Genomic DNA, 18,326 nt, shown 5'->3' on the forward strand with positions numbered 1-18,326 from the left:
CAAATCCAGTCCACAGTAGCGAATGCCAAAACAACGATCCAGTACGTCACCAAGAAATCCAATAAAGATGATCAATAAAGTCTTGAAAAGCGAATTCCAGTCAGGAGGTAGTAACAACAATGTTGATACCACCGGCGACAGAGAAAATATGATAGAAAACGGGAATGGTTCCTAGTCCTGCCGCCCAGGGCAGGCAGGTAGATCACCTGACCTACCGGTAGCGAGTGGCGCGAAATTTGAATTTCTGTCGGGGACGACGGAGTCTTAGCTATGTATATATCTGACAGGTAAGTTCATTGTATGAAACAGTAGTTTACCGACCGGCGACAGAAAAAAATATGAATAGAAAATGGGAATGGTTCCTGATATCCGCCTCCCCAGCGGCGGGAATGGGTACTACCACCTGGCCGCCCACTGCGTGTGCCGCGAGTTTTGAAATTCTGTCGGACTTCAGAAAATACAGCTATATATATATCTGTCAGGTAAGTGGCATGAACAAACTAGGGTATATGAGCAGTTTGCACCTCCTCCAGATAATTATATCCTTTTATCAATGGCCTGTATTTCACTGACCTTAATAGCTGTTGCTAAGGCCACCAGGAAGAGGGTCTTCTTGATCAGATTCCTGAACAAAGCGGGCGTCGAGAGCTCGAAAGGTGGACTGAAAAGCCATTCTAGACCACATCTAAGTTCCAAGATACTAGTTGTGTACTCCTCTGCTTATCTGTATCAAGAGACCTAATCAAATCAGAGGTGTCCAGGCCTATGTTAAAAACAGAACTAAGCATGGCTCTATAGCCCTTTTTAGTGGAAGAGGACAAGCCTCTGGAGGTTCTTAGAAACAAAATGAAATCTGCTATCTCAGCTACAGCTGTTTTGGAAGAGATGTCATTCCTATTGCATCAAGTGTGGAAAATGGACCACTTATTCTAGATGAAAATGAAAAAAAGACTTGTTTGTATTTCAAAATAGCTTCTGCAGCTCCTCTCAAAAATCCCTTGGCTCTGCATTGCTTCTTGACAGTTGGTAGGCTTTCAGAGCTAGAGAAGACAACCCTTGATGGAAACTCCTGAAATGGGGTTCTCTGAGAAGATTGTGTTTTTGAGGGAGCAGCCTCAAGAAGACTACCAGAAGCCTGTTGAGATCTGGAAACCATTCCTTTAAGTAGCCAAAACGGGGCAATCAGTACCACTGAATGTTCTCATGGGACTGGAATTTGTTCAATACTACCTCCGGCATCATCCTGATGGGAGGGAAGGCATATAGATCCTTGTTAAACCAATACTGAAGCATTGAGTCCATCGCACATGCTATAAGATCTGGAACTGGCGAGTAAAAAAGGGAGATGATGGTTTCTGGACATTTCAAAGAGGCCCAGAGTCTGTCTTCCCCACCGCCTCCACAGGACCAGACAGACTAAGAGATCTAGAGTCCATTCCTTGGGGATGAAGATTGCATCGGCTCAGTTGGTCTGCCAGCACATTCAGTCTGCCTTGGATGAATCTTGTCAATCATTTTGTCCAAATCTGGTTTGCCCACAGGAAAAGATCTCGCTGTCTTACAGAGAGAAAAGGAATGAGTTCCTCCCTATTTGCTGATGCAGGACAGGGATGTGGGATTGTCCGAGTGGACTGCTATAGTTTTGTCGTACACCCCTGAAGCAAAGGCCTGTAGCCTCAAGTGAATTGCCTTAAATTCTTTCACATTTATGTGCCACTTCTTGTGTTCTTGTGTCCATGTCCTGGAGATTTCCTTGTCTCTCAGGAAGGGCCCCAGCCCAAGTCCAATGCATCAGTATAGAAGCTTGGGTCAGGGTTCTGGGGGAATAATGACTTCCCTTCCCTCCTACCGAGCTGTCTTCTGACCTTCAACAAAGCAAGTGTTTCTTGCTGTTCTGAGTCACTGGAAATCCTAAGAAAACCTTACTTTTAATGCTTTGGGTGCATTGAAAACTATGGAAACATGATATTGTTAAGATACAATAAAGTTTGTTCATACTTACCTGGCAGATATATATATAGCTGTATTCTCTGAAGTCCGACAGAATTTCTAAAACTTACAACACACGTAGTGGGAGTTGGGTGGTTAGTACCCATTCCCGCCGCTGGGAGGCAGGTATCAGGAACCATTCCCATTTTCTATCAGATTTCTATCTCCACTGTCTCCTGAGGGGAGGTGGGTGGGTACTAAAAATATATATATCTGCCAGGTAAGTATGAACAAACTTTATTGTATCTTAACAATTATCATTTTGTTCATGAAACTTACCTGTCAGATATATATATAGCTGAATCCCACCTTTGGCAGTGGGAGAGACAGAAAAAGGATTTTAGGAAACATATAAATGTAGATGATTGACATCTTAGTTCCTTACCTGTTAGCATAGCTGACTTCGTGATTACTGTCACCAAGCCTGCTTCTGCTTCACTAGAGTTACCAACAAGGTAGTGACCTGTGTAGTTGGTGCGCTCTAGATGATCTGTCAACGGGGACGGGACCACAATTTGTGACTAGACCCATGACCATTACTTCTGAGGGCAACGAGGCAAAACCACACCTAAGTTAGCCTAACAACAAACTCCCATATACCAAAGGCTAAAGGAAGGGATGACCGTACTCGGCAGCCGACCCTACAACCATAAACATACAAATATTAAAAACTCACCTACCCTTTTCTATGGGAAAGGATGAGTGCTACCTCCTGCCCCCAAAATAGTGTCTGCGGCGACGTATGCCCAGAGAGTAACAGTTTTCATAGGTCGTTCTCTACCTCCGTAGGTAGTGCGAGGCGAACACTGAGTTACTCCTCCAAAAAGTAGCACTTAAAATGTCTTTAAGAGCCATGTTTTTCTGAAAGGCTATTGAGGTCAAAATAGCCCTTACTTCGTGCGCATTAACTTTTAGCAGCTTAAATCGCTGTCTTTGCAAGAAGAGTGCACCTCTTTAATGGTGTTTCTTAAAAAGAATGCCAGTGCTTCTTGGACATGGGCATGTTTGGTCTCTTGACCGAACACCATAAGTTCTCCGCAGAACCTCGACAATCCTTCGTTCTACGAAGATACTCTCTAAGAGCCCTAACAGGACACAGGACTCTTTCTGGCTCTTGACCAATGATCTCTGCCATACCCTTGATCTCGAACGTTTTAGGCCACGGATTGGAAGGGTTTTTCGTTTTGGCCAGAAACGACATACCCAAAGAGCAGACCGCATTATGCCCTTTGAAGCCGACGTGTTTGCTTATAGCCTGTATTTCGCTAACTCTCTTCGCCGTCGCCAGAGCAGTTAGGAATACAGTTTTCTTCGTCAAATCTCGTAGAGACGAAGAGGAAAGAGGTTCAAAGCGATTTGACATTAAATATTTGAGGACCACATCCAGGTTCCACGAAGGTAACTTCGGTAGCGGCACCTTGATCATCTCGAAAGATCTCAATAGATCATGGAGATCCTTGTTATTAGCGAGGTCAAGACCTCTATGGCAAAAAACTACAGATAAGACGCTTCTGTAGCCTTTAATGGTTGACACTGCAAGCTTCAGATCTTGTTTAAGATAAAGCAAGAAGTCGGCGATCTGGCTCACAGAGGTAGTGGTAGAGGAAACTCCTTTTCTCTTACACCAACTTCTAAAGGCTGCCCACTTCGATTGGTAAACCGCGATTGATGATGGTCTCATCGCGGTGGCGATAGCTTTAGCCACTGATTTCGAAAAACCTCTCGCTCTGGCCAACTTTTTGGATAGTCTGAACGCAGTCAGACTCAGAGCGGAGAGGTTTTTGTGGTACCTCTCGAAGTGGGGCTGTTTGAGTAGATCTCTCCTTAACGGAAGAGATCTTGGATAATCCACTAGGTAGAACATCACCTCTGTGAACCAGATCGCTGCGGGCCAAAAGGGGCGATTAAAAGTCAACCTCATCCCCTCCGATGCTGCGAATTTTCTCATCACCTCCCCCAGGATCTTGAAGGGGGGAAAAACGTAGAGATCTAGGCCCGTCCAATCCCATAGAAGGGCGTCTACTGCTACTGCTCCCGATCGAGAACCGGGGAGCAATACAGGGGAAGTCTCACCGTCCTTGACGTTGCAAAGATGTCCACTAAGGGACATCCCAAAGACCCCCACAGCTCCTGGCATACGTCTTGATTGAGGGTCCACTCTGTCGACAATAACTGTCCTTGTCGACTGAGGAGATCTGCCCGGACGTTCTCGACTCCGGCAATGAACCTTGTCAATATTGTGACTTCTCCCTCCTTTGCCCAAAGTAGAATCTCTTTCGCTAGAGCGAACAGGGAGCGAGTGTGTGTTCCTCCTTGTTTCTTCAAGTATGCCAGGGCTGTGGTTGTTGTCCGAGTTGACTTGAACTACACGACGGGAGAACTTTGTTCTGGAAGAACTGGATCGCTAATTGAACCGCTGCCAGCTCTTTGAAGTTGATATGCCAGGTTACCTGTTCCCCTCTCCAGGTACCTGACACTTCCTCCCCCCCTAGAATTGCTCCCCACCCTGTGATGACGCGTCGGAGAACAACACTAGGTCGGGGTTCTGAAGCTTGAGGGATATGCCCTCTGACAGCTTCCACGGATCGAGCCACCATCTTAGATGGTTCTTCACCTCTTTCCGAGATGCTTAACTTCATGTCGAAGTGTCCTTTTCTGTCCAGTTGTCCGACAGAAAGAACTGAAGAGGTCGGAGGTGTAGCCTCCCCAGGGAAACAAACTTCTCCAGCGAGGAAATGGTCCCCAGCAGACTCATCCATTCCCTCACCGAGCATGAATCCTTCCCTAGAAAGGCTGGCACTTTTCTATGCCTTGTTGCTGACGTTCCTGGGACGGAAAAGCCCGAAAAGCCACTGAATCCATCTGAATCCCCAGATACACGATGGACTGTGTTGGGGTCAGATGTGACTTTCGAAGTTCCACCAGAAGTCCCAGGGACGCAGCTAAAGACAGAGTCGTTTGCAAGTCCTTCAGGCACCGGGTCTGCGAGGAGGCTCATATGAGCCAGTCGTCCAGATAGAGCAAGATTCTGATGGTTGGAAAGATTGGGCCACCACCTCGCCACGTTCTTCATTAAGATGGTGAAGATAAAAGGGGCCGTACTCAGACCGAAACAAAGAGCCCTGAATTGAAAGACCTCCCTTTCAGTACGAACCGAAGGTACTTCATCGATTGGGGATGTATCGGGACGTGAAAGTAGGCGTCCTGGAGGTCGAGTGATACCATCCAATCTCCAGGTCTTAAGGCCCCCAGAACTGACTGAGGTGTCTCCATCTTGAACCTCTGCTTTTCTATATAGAGGTTTAGACGAATTACATCCAAGACCGGCCGCCACCCTCCCGATTGTTTCGGTACAAGAAACAATCTGTTGTAAAATCCTGGCGTTGCCAGGTCTAAAACCTGTTCCACTGCTCGTTTCTCGAGCATCTGCTCGAGCAGGTCGAAAAGTATCTTCCGTTTTGTTTGAGGATACGATGGGGACAAGTCCCTGGGAGTGGAAGTCAACGGGGGCGGCTTTTATGAAAGGGATCTTGTAACCCTTCTCTATGACGTCGAGAGACCAGGTGTCCGCCTCTCTTTCTCTCCAGGCTTCTGCAAACAACTGCAGCCTGGCTCCTACCGGTGGCTGAAGGCACGATCTCTCACTTCTTGCCCCTAGACTTGGAAGGGGCTCTACCTCTAGGAAGGCTTCTTCCTCGAGGAGACGATCTAGCGGAAGTCCCTCCACGAAAGGGCTTCTGCTTTCTAAACGGTTGGGCTCCTAAAGACGTTGAAGGGCCAGCCGGACGTCTCGAAGACTGAGCCAACAGGTCTTGCGTGGCTTTCTCTTGAAGACTAACTGCCAGATCCTTCACCATAGCTTGGGGGAAGAGATGACTCGAGAAGGGAGCATACAAAAGTTCTGTCCTCTGTGCGAGAGACAGATTTAGCCGCAAATTTGCAATAAAGCGATCTTTTCTTTAAGCCCCCTGCTGAAAAATGAGAGGCTAACTCCTCTGAGCCATCCCTGACGGCCTTGTCCATGCATGACAATACACTGGACAGCTCCCCCAAGCTGATCGAGTCTGGCTTACGAGACTGGTTGTCTAAAGCTCCAAGACACCAGTCTAAGAAGTTGAAGACCTCTAAGGACCTAAACAGTCCCTTCAAAAGATGGTCCAGTTCGGAAGTCGTCCATGACACTTTAGCTGAGGCTAAAAGGGCCCTCCTTGAGGCATCAACCACGCTGGCGAAATCACCTTGAGCAGACGTAGGAACCTTCAATCCTAATCCTCGCCTGCTCATACCCACATCCCTGCCTTACCGCTAAGTCCTAGACGGAGGAAGGCGGAAAGTAGTCCTTCCCTTTGCTTTCCTAGACTCCATCCAGGCGTTAACCTTCCGGAAAGCTCTTATAGTAAACAACGAGTCTTCATTTCACGAACCCTGGAGTCTTGCGTCTTCGACGACGAAAACTGAGAAGGAGGAGAAGGAGGAGCAGCAGGCTGGAAAGTATCCCCAAACGAATCACGAAGTAGCCGTGCCAAAACTTGGTAATCTGACGACGCAGACGTAGCAGGTTGTTCTTCGTCAACATCCTCAGAAGAACCGCTAAGTTCTCCTTCTTCCCTACCCGAGTGCAAATCCGAAGGAAGAGGCACAAGTCCTTTCGCTCCAAGTCTCCTATCCGAACGATGAAGAGAAGAAGAGGGTAACGGATCCTTAACAGTCACAGGATCAGGAATCACCTTTAGAGGCGAACGTGAAGAAGAAATAAGACGTGAAGCGTCAGCCAAAGCCTCGGGAACAACATCCGAGTGACAGCGAACTTCCACATTCGCGTCCACAGAGCTCTTACTACAACGTCTACGAGCGTCCATCTGAGCGTCCAACCTAGCGTCCTCTCGAGCGTCCAAATCAGCGTCCGACCGAGCGTCCAAAGGAGCGTCCATCGTAGTGACTCTTCTAACGTCCCGCGAAGCGTCCTTACGAACGTCCCGCGAAGAAACTTGATCAACTACCCGACTAGCGTATCGTTGAGCGTCAACACTGTCATGTCGAAGAGGGGCAGAACGCATAGAAGTCCGTCCGACAGCTACAAACTCGTCGTCAGCAGAAGCGTCGAAGTCGGAACGCCGAGCGTCCTCTCTACGGGAAGAGAGAGGAGCATGAAGAGATCTCTCTCTAACCTGACGTCTAACGTCACCTCTAGACGAACCCTGGGGAGCAAAACGAAGTCTAGAGGGCGAAATATGATATTGTTATAATACAATAAAGTTTCATACATACTTACCTGGCAGATATATACTTAGCTAAGACTCCGTCGTCCCCGACAGAAATTCAAATTTCGCGCCACTCGCTACCGGTAGGTCAGGTGATCTACCTGCCTGCCCTGGGCGGCAGGACAAGGAACCATTCCCGTTTTCTATCATATTTTCTCTCTTCCACCTGTCTCCTGCGGGGAGGCTGGGTGGCCATTAATCGTATATATCTGCCAGGTAAGTATGTATGAAACTTTATTGTATTATAACAATATCATTTTCATACAATGAACTTACCTGTCGATATATACTTAGCTGATTGGCACCCTTTGGTGGAGGGTAAGAGACAGCTAATATGAATAGACAGGTAAACAACATATGTTGTAGGTATAAAAGAAAAACCTTGGTTCCTACCTGATAGGTGGTAGACTTCGTGGCTGTAGCCCGGTAGTCTGCATCACCTCAAGACTTTAGCGAGATATTAGATCTATGGCTAGAGTTCTTGTGGGTTTGTCGATGGGTATATGAACCGCTTACTCGGCAGAGCCTGAAAGGACTTTGTCAATGGGTACTGGACCACTTCTATGACAACACACCTTATGAAGGAGCATAACCAATCCCGACCACCTGATCCTAACCACCATGTTAGTATATAGAATTGTTTCTGAGTTATCCCCGAAACTCATTACAAACAACCATAAACTCGAAACGAAAAACTCATTTATACAAAAATTCTCAAAAAAAAATTTTAATACTCCTCTAAAAGATATCACAAGAGTTCCTTACTGAACAACAGTGACTGGCCGCCAGTGCAGCACCGAGCCCTCTTTGTCAGCAGAAATCTAGAACATATCTAGTAGAAGGTATGTACAAAGTTAAGGATTGGTCTTTGCTCCCGTACCCAGTATCGTATCCGCCGATACAAAAGGCGGCCCCAGAGAAAAACATTTCTCGTAGGTCACGCGAACGTCTTTAAGATAGTGAGATGCAAATACGGAATTGCACCTCCAATATGTCGTATCAATGATTTTCTTTAGCGACATATTCTTCTGAAAAGAGAGAGACGTCGCCACTGCTCTAACTTCATGAGCTTTTACTCTTAAAAGGGCGGAAAAGAGTCGTCAGGACAGAACTTGTGAGCGTCTGTAATGACGCTCCTAATGAAGAAAGCTAATGCGTTCTTAGACATGATTCTTGTGGGGCCTCCTTAATCGAACACCAATAAAGACTTTGTCTAGAGCCTCCCATTTGTTTTCTTCCTTTGTAAGTAGAACTTCAAGGCTCTTACCGGGCAAAGAGACCTTTCTGTTTCTCTCCCTACTAGACTCGATAAGCCTTTAATCTCGAATCTCTTGGGCCAGGGATTCGATGGGTTCTCATTTTTCGCTAGAAAAAGAGTTCTAAACGAGCAGAAGGCCGAGTCTCTGTTAAAGCCGACTTCATCTTCCAGGGCATGAAGTTCCCCAACTCTTTTGGCTGTCGCCAAAGATAGGAGAAACAAGCATTTCCTTGTTATATCCCTGAACGAAGCTAAATGGGGAGGCTCAAATCTGTCAGACGAAAGGAACTTGAGAACTACATCCAGGTTCCAGCTGGGAGGAGTTAGTTCCTTCGATTTTGTCGTTTCAAACGATCTAATCAAGTCGTGCAGGATCTTTATTATCAGCAATCTCTAGGCCTCTGTTTCTGAAGACTGCCGAAAGCATGCTCCTGTATCCTTGATCGTCGATACAGATAAGTGAGAGACCTCTCTCAAGAACAAAAGGGAAATCAGCGATTTCGGTTATAGAGGTACTGGGTGAGGACAACTTCTTAGACACACCACCTTCTGAATACCTCCCACTTCGACTGATAGACTCGTCTAGTGGAAGCTCTGCGGGCTCTAGCGATAGCGCTTGCAGCTTCGCGAGAAAAACCCCTCGCTCTGACAAGTCTTTCGATAGTCGAAAGGCAGTCAGCGCGAGAGCGGGGAGGTTTTGATGAAACCTCTCGAAGTGTGGCTGTCTGAGAAGATCCATCCTTTTTGGAAGGGATCTTGGGAAGTCTACTGTCCACTCCAGCACCTCTGCAAACCATCTTGTGCTGGCCAAAACGGGGCTATCAGGGTCATCCTTGTCCCGTTGGAGGCTACAAACTTTCTCAACACTTGTCCCAGGATTTTGAAAGGGGGGAAAGCGTACACGTCCACATGAGACCAGTCTAGCAGGAAGGCGTCGACCACGAGAGCTCTTGGGTCTTCCACCACTGAACAAAAGACTTCCAGCCTTTTGGAAAGGAATGTGGCGAACAGATCTACGTGAGGAGTGCCCCAAAGATCTCAAAGACTCTGACAACACCTCTGAATGAAGGGTCCATTCTGTATGAAGGACCTGGCTTCTCCTGCTCAGTCTGTCCGCCCTGACGTTTCTCGTACCCTGAACAAATCTTGTCAGGAGGGAGATGTTCCTCTGTGAGGTCCAATTTAGCAGATCTCTTGCTATCTCGTATAGAGACACGGAGTGCGTTCCTCCTTGCTTCCGAATGTAGGACAGGGCGGTAGTGTTGTCCACATTCACTTGGACCACACTGTTTGTCACAAAGGGTTCGAAGAACTTTAGCGCTAAGTGAACTGCTAGAAGTTCTTTGCAATTTATGTGCCAGGACACCTGGTGCTGCCTTCCAGGTGCCTGACACTTCTCTCGGTCCTAGTGTTGCTCCCCAACCCTTCTCCGATGCGTCTGAATACAACACTCGGCTTGGGTTCGGAACTTCCAGAGAAATTCCCTTGTTCTCTTTTAGAGGGGACAACCACCATTGCAGGTGTGGTTTCATCTCCATTGGAAGGAGAAAACTGTCGGGAGAGAAGTCCCGTCTTCCAGTTCCATGATGTCCTTAGGAAAAACTGAAGAGGACGAAGATGCAGTTTTCCTAGAGGAAAGAACTGTTCGAGCGAGGAAAGGGTGCCTAGAAGGCTTAACCATTCCCTCGCCGAAGTCCGTTCTTTCCCTAGAAGAGAGAGACTTTTTCCAAGCCTCTCACGATTCTCTCTTGCGAAGGAAATACTCGAAAACCCCGAGAATCCATCTGAATCCCCAGATAGACCAAGTTCTGTCTGGGAATCAGCTGTGACTTCTCGAGGTTCACGAGTAGTCCCAACGCCTTTATCAGGTCTAGGGTCAAAGAAAGGTCCTCCAAACACTGTCTCTCTGTTCTGGCCCTGATGAGCAAATCGTCCAGATATAGAGAGATGTTGACGCCTTTGAGGTGAAGAAACCTCGCCACATTCTTCATCAGGTTTGTGAAGACCTGAGGAGCTGTGGACAGGCCGAAACACAAGGCCCTGAACTGAAAGATCCTTCCCCCCGTCATGAAACGGAGGTACTTGCTTCGACGAACGGGTGAATCGGGGACATGAAATAGGCGTCCTGGAGATCCATCGACACCATCCAATCTCCTTGATGCAAAGCCGCCAGGACTGAGGCCGAAGTCTCCATAGAGAACTTCTCCTTTAGAACGAACTTGTTCAGAGCGCTGACATCTAGTACTGGTCTCCAGCCCCCCGAGGCTTTCGCAACCAGGAAAAGCCGATTGTAAAACCCCGGAGAGTTTTGCTCTAGAACTAATTCTATAGCTCTTTTGTCCCACATTTGATTCACCATCAGACGAAGAGTATCCCTCAGTACAGGGTCCCTGTATCTGGCTGACAGTTTCCGCGGAATGGTCGTTTAGGGGAGGACTGTCCTGGAAGGGGATAAGATATCCTTCCTGATTATGGACATCGAAGAGGCGTCCGAGTTTATGAGTGACCAGGCGTCTGCAAATTCGAGAAGCCTGGCACCCACTGGTGTTTGGGAGGTTTGTCTGTCTCACTTCCCTTTCTTAAAGGGAACGGGAAGAAGCGTTTAACCTCTCCTCTCAGGACCTCGTTCTCTTCAGAGGGAGCTCTGGAGGGAGGGCCTCCTCGAAAGGGCTGAACCGTAGAAGTCGGTCCTTTTTTGTCAACCGAAACTAGGGGTCTCTTCTTCCTTGCAGTTTGCAGGAGAAGATCCTGTGTCGCCTCTCAGTCAGTGAACGAGAAATGTCCTTCACTAGCTGAGAAGGAAACAAGAAGTCCGACATGGGAGCGAAAACCAGGGCTGCTCTCTGTGAGGGAGAAAAAACCGCCTTGGTTAAGAAGGCACTAAAAATACTCCTCTTCTTAAGGAGTACCGCTCCAAAAAGAGAGGAGATTTTCTCCCGATCCGTCTTGTACTGCCTTGTCAATACAAGAAGAATACTCAGAATGACTTCGGGGTCTAGACCTTCCGAGTCATGAGCCTTCTTAGACATCACCCCAAGGGACCAGTCTAAGGAAATTAAACACTTCCAAAATATGGAAGAGGCCCTTGAGGAGATGATCCGTCTCAGAAATTGCCCAAGACACTCGAGCTCCATTCAAAAGCGTGTCTCCGCGATGAATCAACCAAGGTTGAAAAGTCCGCTTCGGCTGCCGCTGGGAGAGAAAGGCCCATGTTCTCCCCAGTTCGGTACCAGAAACCTCTCTTGCCAGAAAGTATGGCTGGAGGCATACAGAAGGTGGTTCTGCCCAGATCCTTCTTTGACAACATCCATTTGTCTAGAGACTGTAGCGCTCTCTTCATAGAGATCGTAGGTCTCATCTTCAAGACCGACGAAGACTTTGGTACAACCGCACTCGAAAACAGTGATCAAGCGAAGGAGGAGCCGCAGGAGTCAAAGAATCTCCGTACTCCTGCAAAAGAAGGTCTGTCAGAACTCTATAGTTAGAGACTCCTTCTCTACCGTTACCCTCTTCTTCCGAATCTCCTTCTACACCGTGCGGAGAATCGGCCTGAAAAACGAGAGGATCTTCATCCCGTTCTCTCTCTACTGGTGACAAAGTCCTACTAGGAGAGGGACTCATAGAGTGAACAGAATCTCTCTCAAGTCTAAAAGAAGTCTCGCGTCCTGCTTGACTTCTCACGCCTGGAAAGCTCCTCGCGCTTGGCTGGCGCCTCCGCGCTTGTCTGGCGCCTCGCGCTTGTCTGGCGCCTCGCGCTTGTCTGGCGCCTCGCGCTTGGCTGGCGCTTCTCGCTTGGCTGGAGCTTGTTGCCTGGCTGGCATCTCGCGCCTGGCTGACGCCTCGCGCTTGTCTGGCGCCTCACGCAAAGCTGACTCCTCGCGCCTGGCTGGCGTCTCGCGCTTGGCTGAATCCTCGCGCCTGGCTGGCGCCTCGCGCTTGGCTGGCGCCTCGCGCTTGGCTGAATCCTCGCGCCTAACTGGCGCCTCGCGCCTGAGCGTATCCTTATCCAGAGCAACTCGCTCGGATAGCTCCTGACGCTTGCAAGACTCTTCGCGCCTGGAAGACGTCCCATGTCTGGAGGACGCTTCACGTCTGGCCGGTGAAAGAAGACGAGACTTCTTAATAGGAAGTCTAGCGTCCTTCTTGCGAGGGGGATCCCTCGAAAGAACTCCAACCAAAGAGGCTATCTGCTCTTGTACTGCAAGCAATATCCTCTTGGAAGCCACACCAGCGTCCTCTTCAATAGAAGAAGCAGGAGAACTCGAAGGAGTGCGATCCTCAAATACCGTATGAGGAGGCGTCGAAACCAGCTTAGCCTTCTTGATAGAAGAAGGAGCTTCCTCCGAGAAGCGTTCCGGGCTCGAGTCGAACGCGCGCTCTTTCCAGTGCCTTTTCAATGGCTTAGAAAGACCCGAGTCCTTCCACCCTCGTTTAGGTGAGGGAGAACCGGACGACGAGAAACAATCTCGTAGGACGCTTCTATTAAAGCGGTCCTGAGCAGACTGTAGCGAAACAGAACCTGCTGAAGGGACGCCTGACCGTTGGGGATTCCCCACAACCTCCGTACGACTTTCGACTTTCCTACTCCTCTGGGTATGTGAGTTTGGAAGAGGTCTAGGCCTGGGAGCATCGCAGGGACGGTCAGACGCCCCCTCCACAACACTGGAATACTCACTTCACTAAGTAATTCACTATCACTTCCCTTACCTTGCATGGCCGCCATCTTTGTCTTCATTTTACGAAGAGTAGCCTTCAGATTGGCGATTTCCGAAGCCGAATCCGAATGCAAAGCCTGTGAGGATTCAGATACATAGGGAGATCAAATTCATTAATAAAAGGAGAGTTAGACTCAGAAAAAGGCTCAATAGGCCTTGTACTCACACTCTTTGTGCAGCCCATCTAATTCTATCCCTCTCTAACTTCTTCAAGTAAGAAGTTAGTCTTTTCCATTCATTAGCATTCAACTTTTCACACTCAATACAGGTGTTAGCCAAAGAACAGTCAAACCCCCTACATTTACGACATACAGTGTGAGGATCAACCGAAGCCTTCGGTATCCTCACCTTGCAGCCTACATTCACACACACTCTCACACTAACACTTGAATCAGACATTCTATCAGAAAAATCAAAAGCAAGTCCAAATCCAGTCCACAGTAGCGAATGCCAAAAAAACAAACGATCCAGTACGTCACCAAGAAATCCAATATAGATGATCAAAAAGTCTTGAAAAGCGAATTCCAGTCAGGAGGTAGTAACAACAATGTTGATACCACCGGCGACAGAGAAAATATGATAGAAAACGGGAATGGTTCCTAGTCCTGCCGCCCAGGGCAGGCAGGTAGATCACCTGACCTACCGGTAGCGAGTGGCGCGAAATTTGAATTTCTGTCGGGGACGACAGAGTCTTAGCTAAGTATATATCTGACAGGTAAGTTCATTGTATGAAAATCAGGAGTACGGGGAACGAAAGAGGAGCCGTTGGAGAAGACTGCCTAGTTCTCTTGATAGGAAGTCTATCGTCTTTCCTGCGACGAGGAACCGTCTCCTTCTGCTTCAGTAAAGCGTCCAGTTGCCGTTGCATAGCAATGATGATCTCCGTCTGAGATGCTCCTTACGCGGAGACGAGCTGCGCTTGTGAGAAGGAGAGGGGCGAGGGGACGCCTTCTTCCTTCTCCCAGGAACAGCCTTGGCTCTAGAGCGACTGGGGCGCTCGCGGGCGTCATCATCGGATGACGTCCTAGACTTCTTCTGGGGCGGAAAAGCTACGCTTTCCGGAGAAGAATGCCACTCAGACAAAGCATGACGTGAAGCGTCAAGATCTTGAAGAGTCCTCTTCAAAGGTCGCGAATCCGAACGAGATTCCCACCCCACCCCTTGCGCGGGGAGGACGCGTCGGAAGACGAGAAACAATCCTTCAGGATACGTGCTCGATCCACGCTCCTTAGCAGCCTGGGAACGTCCACAGGAACTGCTGAAGGGACGTCAGATCGGTGGGGGTCCCCGTAACCCTCCTTCGGCCTTCGACATGCCCCCTCTCCCTGAGTCCTGGGAGTCCGGCAGAGGTCCCACCCCTAGAGGCGCTATAGGGCCGATCTGACGCCCCCTCCACTTCACTAGGGGCACTATCACTGCACTTATTTTGCCTGTTTTCAAGGGCAAGCACTTTAGATTCAAGCGTCTTCAATGAATCCAGGATAAGCGAAAGGGCATTACCCTCCGCAGACACCACTTGAGGGCCCGAAGGCAACACTACGGGGTTAGGAGACACAAAATCTAAAGGAGGGTTAGAAGGGGATACATTAAGACCCTGTCTGCTACCCGACTTACTCCTGGAGGAAGACCTCCTGATCCTATCACGTTCTAACTTATTTACGTAGGATTCATACGTCTTCCATTGTAAATCATCCAAGCTTTCACACTCATTACAGCGCAAATCATATTTACACTCTTGCCCCCTTCACCCTTTACACAATGTGTGAGGATCAACCAAGGCTTTTGGTAGCCTAACCTTGCATTCCACTTTCGAACACACCCTGGCGCTAGCCGAACTACATCCAGACATATTTAAGGAAAAAATCTAAGCCAAATTCAAAACAGTCCAAAGTCACGTATGCCAAGCTATCAATCCAAAACCAAAAAACCAAAAAGTCAAGAGGATACTCAAGCAATGAAAAGTTTTCCAAAATCCTGAGGCGGAGGTGTGTAAACAGATGTTTACCGACACCGGCGACAGAAGAAATCTGATAGAAAATGGGAATGGTTCCTGATACCCGCCTCCCAGCGGCGGGAATGGGTACTAACCACCCAACTCCCACTACGTGTGTCGTAAGTTTTAGAAATTCTGTCGGACTTCAGAGAATACAGCTATATATATATCTGACAGGTAAGTTTCATGAACAAATGCATCTTATTGCATTTTGCATCAAAAAAAACCTTCAAATATTGATTATTTTGCATTTTTGGTGTCATATTTCTTGTGCCAGATCAGCTTTGTAGGCATCATAACCCTGGAACATGTGTCGTAACCCTGGAAATAATTTCTGATGAATATAATTGAAAAGCGCATTAACCTCGGAACGTTGTAAGCCAAACCCGTCGTAACCCGGGGACTGCCTGTACTTGGTAAGTTACTTAAATCAAACCTCAATTACACTATGAGACAATTGTTGGGAGACGGTGTAAAAGTAAGATTAAAGAAAGAGAACATGAATGGAATTACAGTCTAAGGAATATATTGAGTAACAGCTAGGGGCTGAAGGGAGGCAAAGAACCTAAAGTAATGCCTACAGAGCACTGTGTGAGGTACACTGACCGGAGATGTCCATAGGTAACAGTAGCTCTTAAGTTGAGTGGCCTCAGAGCAGATCCTCTGACAAGCGGATAAAAGATCCTACCACAATGCGGATGCAGTGATCTCAATGACACTGGCTGTGGGGAATCTGCTTCTCATTGAAGTCAGGGGACCCAAGTCTTTGTATCAAAACTAAGTGGGAGTTGAAGAAGAAAAAAGCTCCTGCAAACAATGAAGCCTCTAAACACAGTCTAGGGTTGCATAAATTAATGCCACTGAAGTATTTAGGTTCATTCCCAAGTAAACAGCTCTCTTGGATGGAAATATATCAGATTTGTTATAGCTGATGACCAAGCCCAGACAGCCCAGATTTGTTATAGTTGATGACCAAGCCCAGAACAATGGCAAATATTATTTAAGTATTGATGGTGATAATAGGAAACTTGTTTCCAAAAAAGCAAATTAGTATTCACTTTTAATGTGGCCAATACCTAAGGATCTGCACCTACCTCATGCCTACGGGAAGACTACGACACTAGATATAGGTACGATCATGGGCAAAATGGACATTCACCTTCTAAAATTGTTGTATGGTAGCTTAAGGAAAGGGGTCATTTGATTAAAACAAAAGGGCAAACACTGTAACTAGGGAGTTGAAGACCTAATCAGAAGTACAGGGTAAGTTCTCTCCCAAAAACTTGTTCAAATAACAATCCTAAATATACATAGGTGACTATTATAGTACCCTTTTTACCAAGACTGCCAGAGGACTAAGAGTAACATGTTAGGTTAGTGCTACCTAAGGACCTTAAAGCAACTTTCATAGGCATCTCAAATATATATCCAAAGTATGTAACTAAACTAACCTAACTTAAGGGTATCAAATCTTTACATATCCAGGGGCTTCATCCACCTAGAATGCCATAAAATTCAAGAGCATAATAGCTAATGAGCAAAAGTACTTTTTCCAAGGGTGGATCAGCAAGTGGGCAAGACTGCATCAGCTAGTCCACTCAGTTGTTTCCCCTAGTAGACCCAATAGGCATTTGGCGGTGAGGGTAGAACAACAGGATAAGGTTCCGCAGACAAAAACAAACATAACCCTTCCTAGAATGGCAAGTCCTAACCTAACTAGGGTAGATCTATATTACTATTCTGCGGCGGCCTAGACTATGGCAATTGTGGTTTTCTATGCAGTTTTACCTCCTGAACAAGAATTTTAAGTAACATTTATTAGGACGACTGTAATTAACACCCAGGGGCTTGTACTAAACACGGCGAAATACATTTGACGCCCCAATTCCTGGTGGCTTTTGTATTCGCGGGGACTTACGATGCGGAATGCTTATAGATAGAAATACCCTAACTAGACCTTACCCTTCTAACCTCACTAAGGGTACTACCATATCCTGGCCGGAGGAACTTTGCCTGCCAATACCAGCTCCCTCTCAAGTAACACTAACCATCAGGAAGACCTGATCCCATCAGTCTGCAAACTATTGGCATTTAGGTATGTTGTAAGCACTTCAGTGGGAAAACTATAACCTGACCAGACTTACCTTTGCTTAACCTAACCTTAGACACTGTGAAACCCCGTGGACCCCAAAACTAGGTATACCTATACCTATAGTAGGTAGAGGTAATTCATAAACCGCTTACTTTGCATACGTACTACTATAGTAGCTAGGTGGTACTATACCTACCACCCTTAGCATAATAATAAAATAATTGTTAAATAGGTAACACCACGTCAACTCTACCCCAGTGAGCCAGTGACATGTCACTCATTTGGTAATGAGCTAGCCCAGCCCGGCCAAACTAGGTTAGGCTAGCCTGAACTTAGCAGGGGAGCCTGGCCCTCGTAGGTTATCCTGATAACCTATTAGCTAATAATCTACGTAACAAAACAGAATATTTCACATTTCTCACCAAAATACACCGGTTTCCCGCATTTCCTACATTGCCACATTATGGGAAATATAGGGGTGGTCTACGCGAAGAGGTCAACCATTCCTGAAAATTAAAGCATAAACATTCAACACCACAAGGCTTTAGTTACGGTTTGCAATACCGATACCTAAAGAACATTTCCTGTTTGATTATAATGTATATTTTATAAATTAATACAAATAATACATAAATACTAACTAAATATTTAATTATACAATATGAGTCAACATTAAGGTGTAGGTTTGGAATTAATTTGCCTTTATATAACACGGAAATTTGAATGAAAACAATTGGTAAAGCATTCAGTGGAGCGAAGGAGGTTGTTTAGGGAGAGGCAATAATTGTGACGTCATTACGACGTCAATTCACTTAAGCGAAAGACCTCTTATTCCCACGTGAATAGTTATACGTACCTTTATTCATACGTATATATATATATATATATATATATATATATATATATATATATATATATATATATATACATATATATATATATATATATATATATATATATATATATATATATTGTGTGGGAAGTGTAATGAATAGCGAATGGGGGCTCTTTGAATGTA

The 18,326-nt window shown here is 46.8% G+C and overlaps 1 protein-coding gene across 1 annotated transcript in view; it reads right to left on the minus strand.

Moving 5' to 3' along the window:
• LOC135212120 (ras association domain-containing protein 4-like) overlaps positions 1–17,856 on the minus strand; it is a 199,274-nt gene extending 181,418 nt beyond the window's left edge. Inside the window, exon 1 of the mRNA XM_064245518.1 lies at positions 17,731–17,856. Within this exon, the coding sequence (XP_064101588.1) occupies positions 17,731–17,770 (40 nt within the window). The 5' untranslated portion in view covers positions 17,771–17,856. The remainder of the gene's footprint in view (positions 1–17,730) is intronic.
• Between the last annotated feature and the right edge of the window lie 470 nt (positions 17,857–18,326).

The sequence above is a fragment of the Macrobrachium nipponense genome, chromosome 40 (genome assembly GCF_015104395.2).
Source record: "Macrobrachium nipponense isolate FS-2020 chromosome 40, ASM1510439v2, whole genome shotgun sequence".
In the NCBI taxonomy this organism is placed as follows: domain Eukaryota; kingdom Metazoa; phylum Arthropoda; class Malacostraca; order Decapoda; family Palaemonidae; genus Macrobrachium; species Macrobrachium nipponense.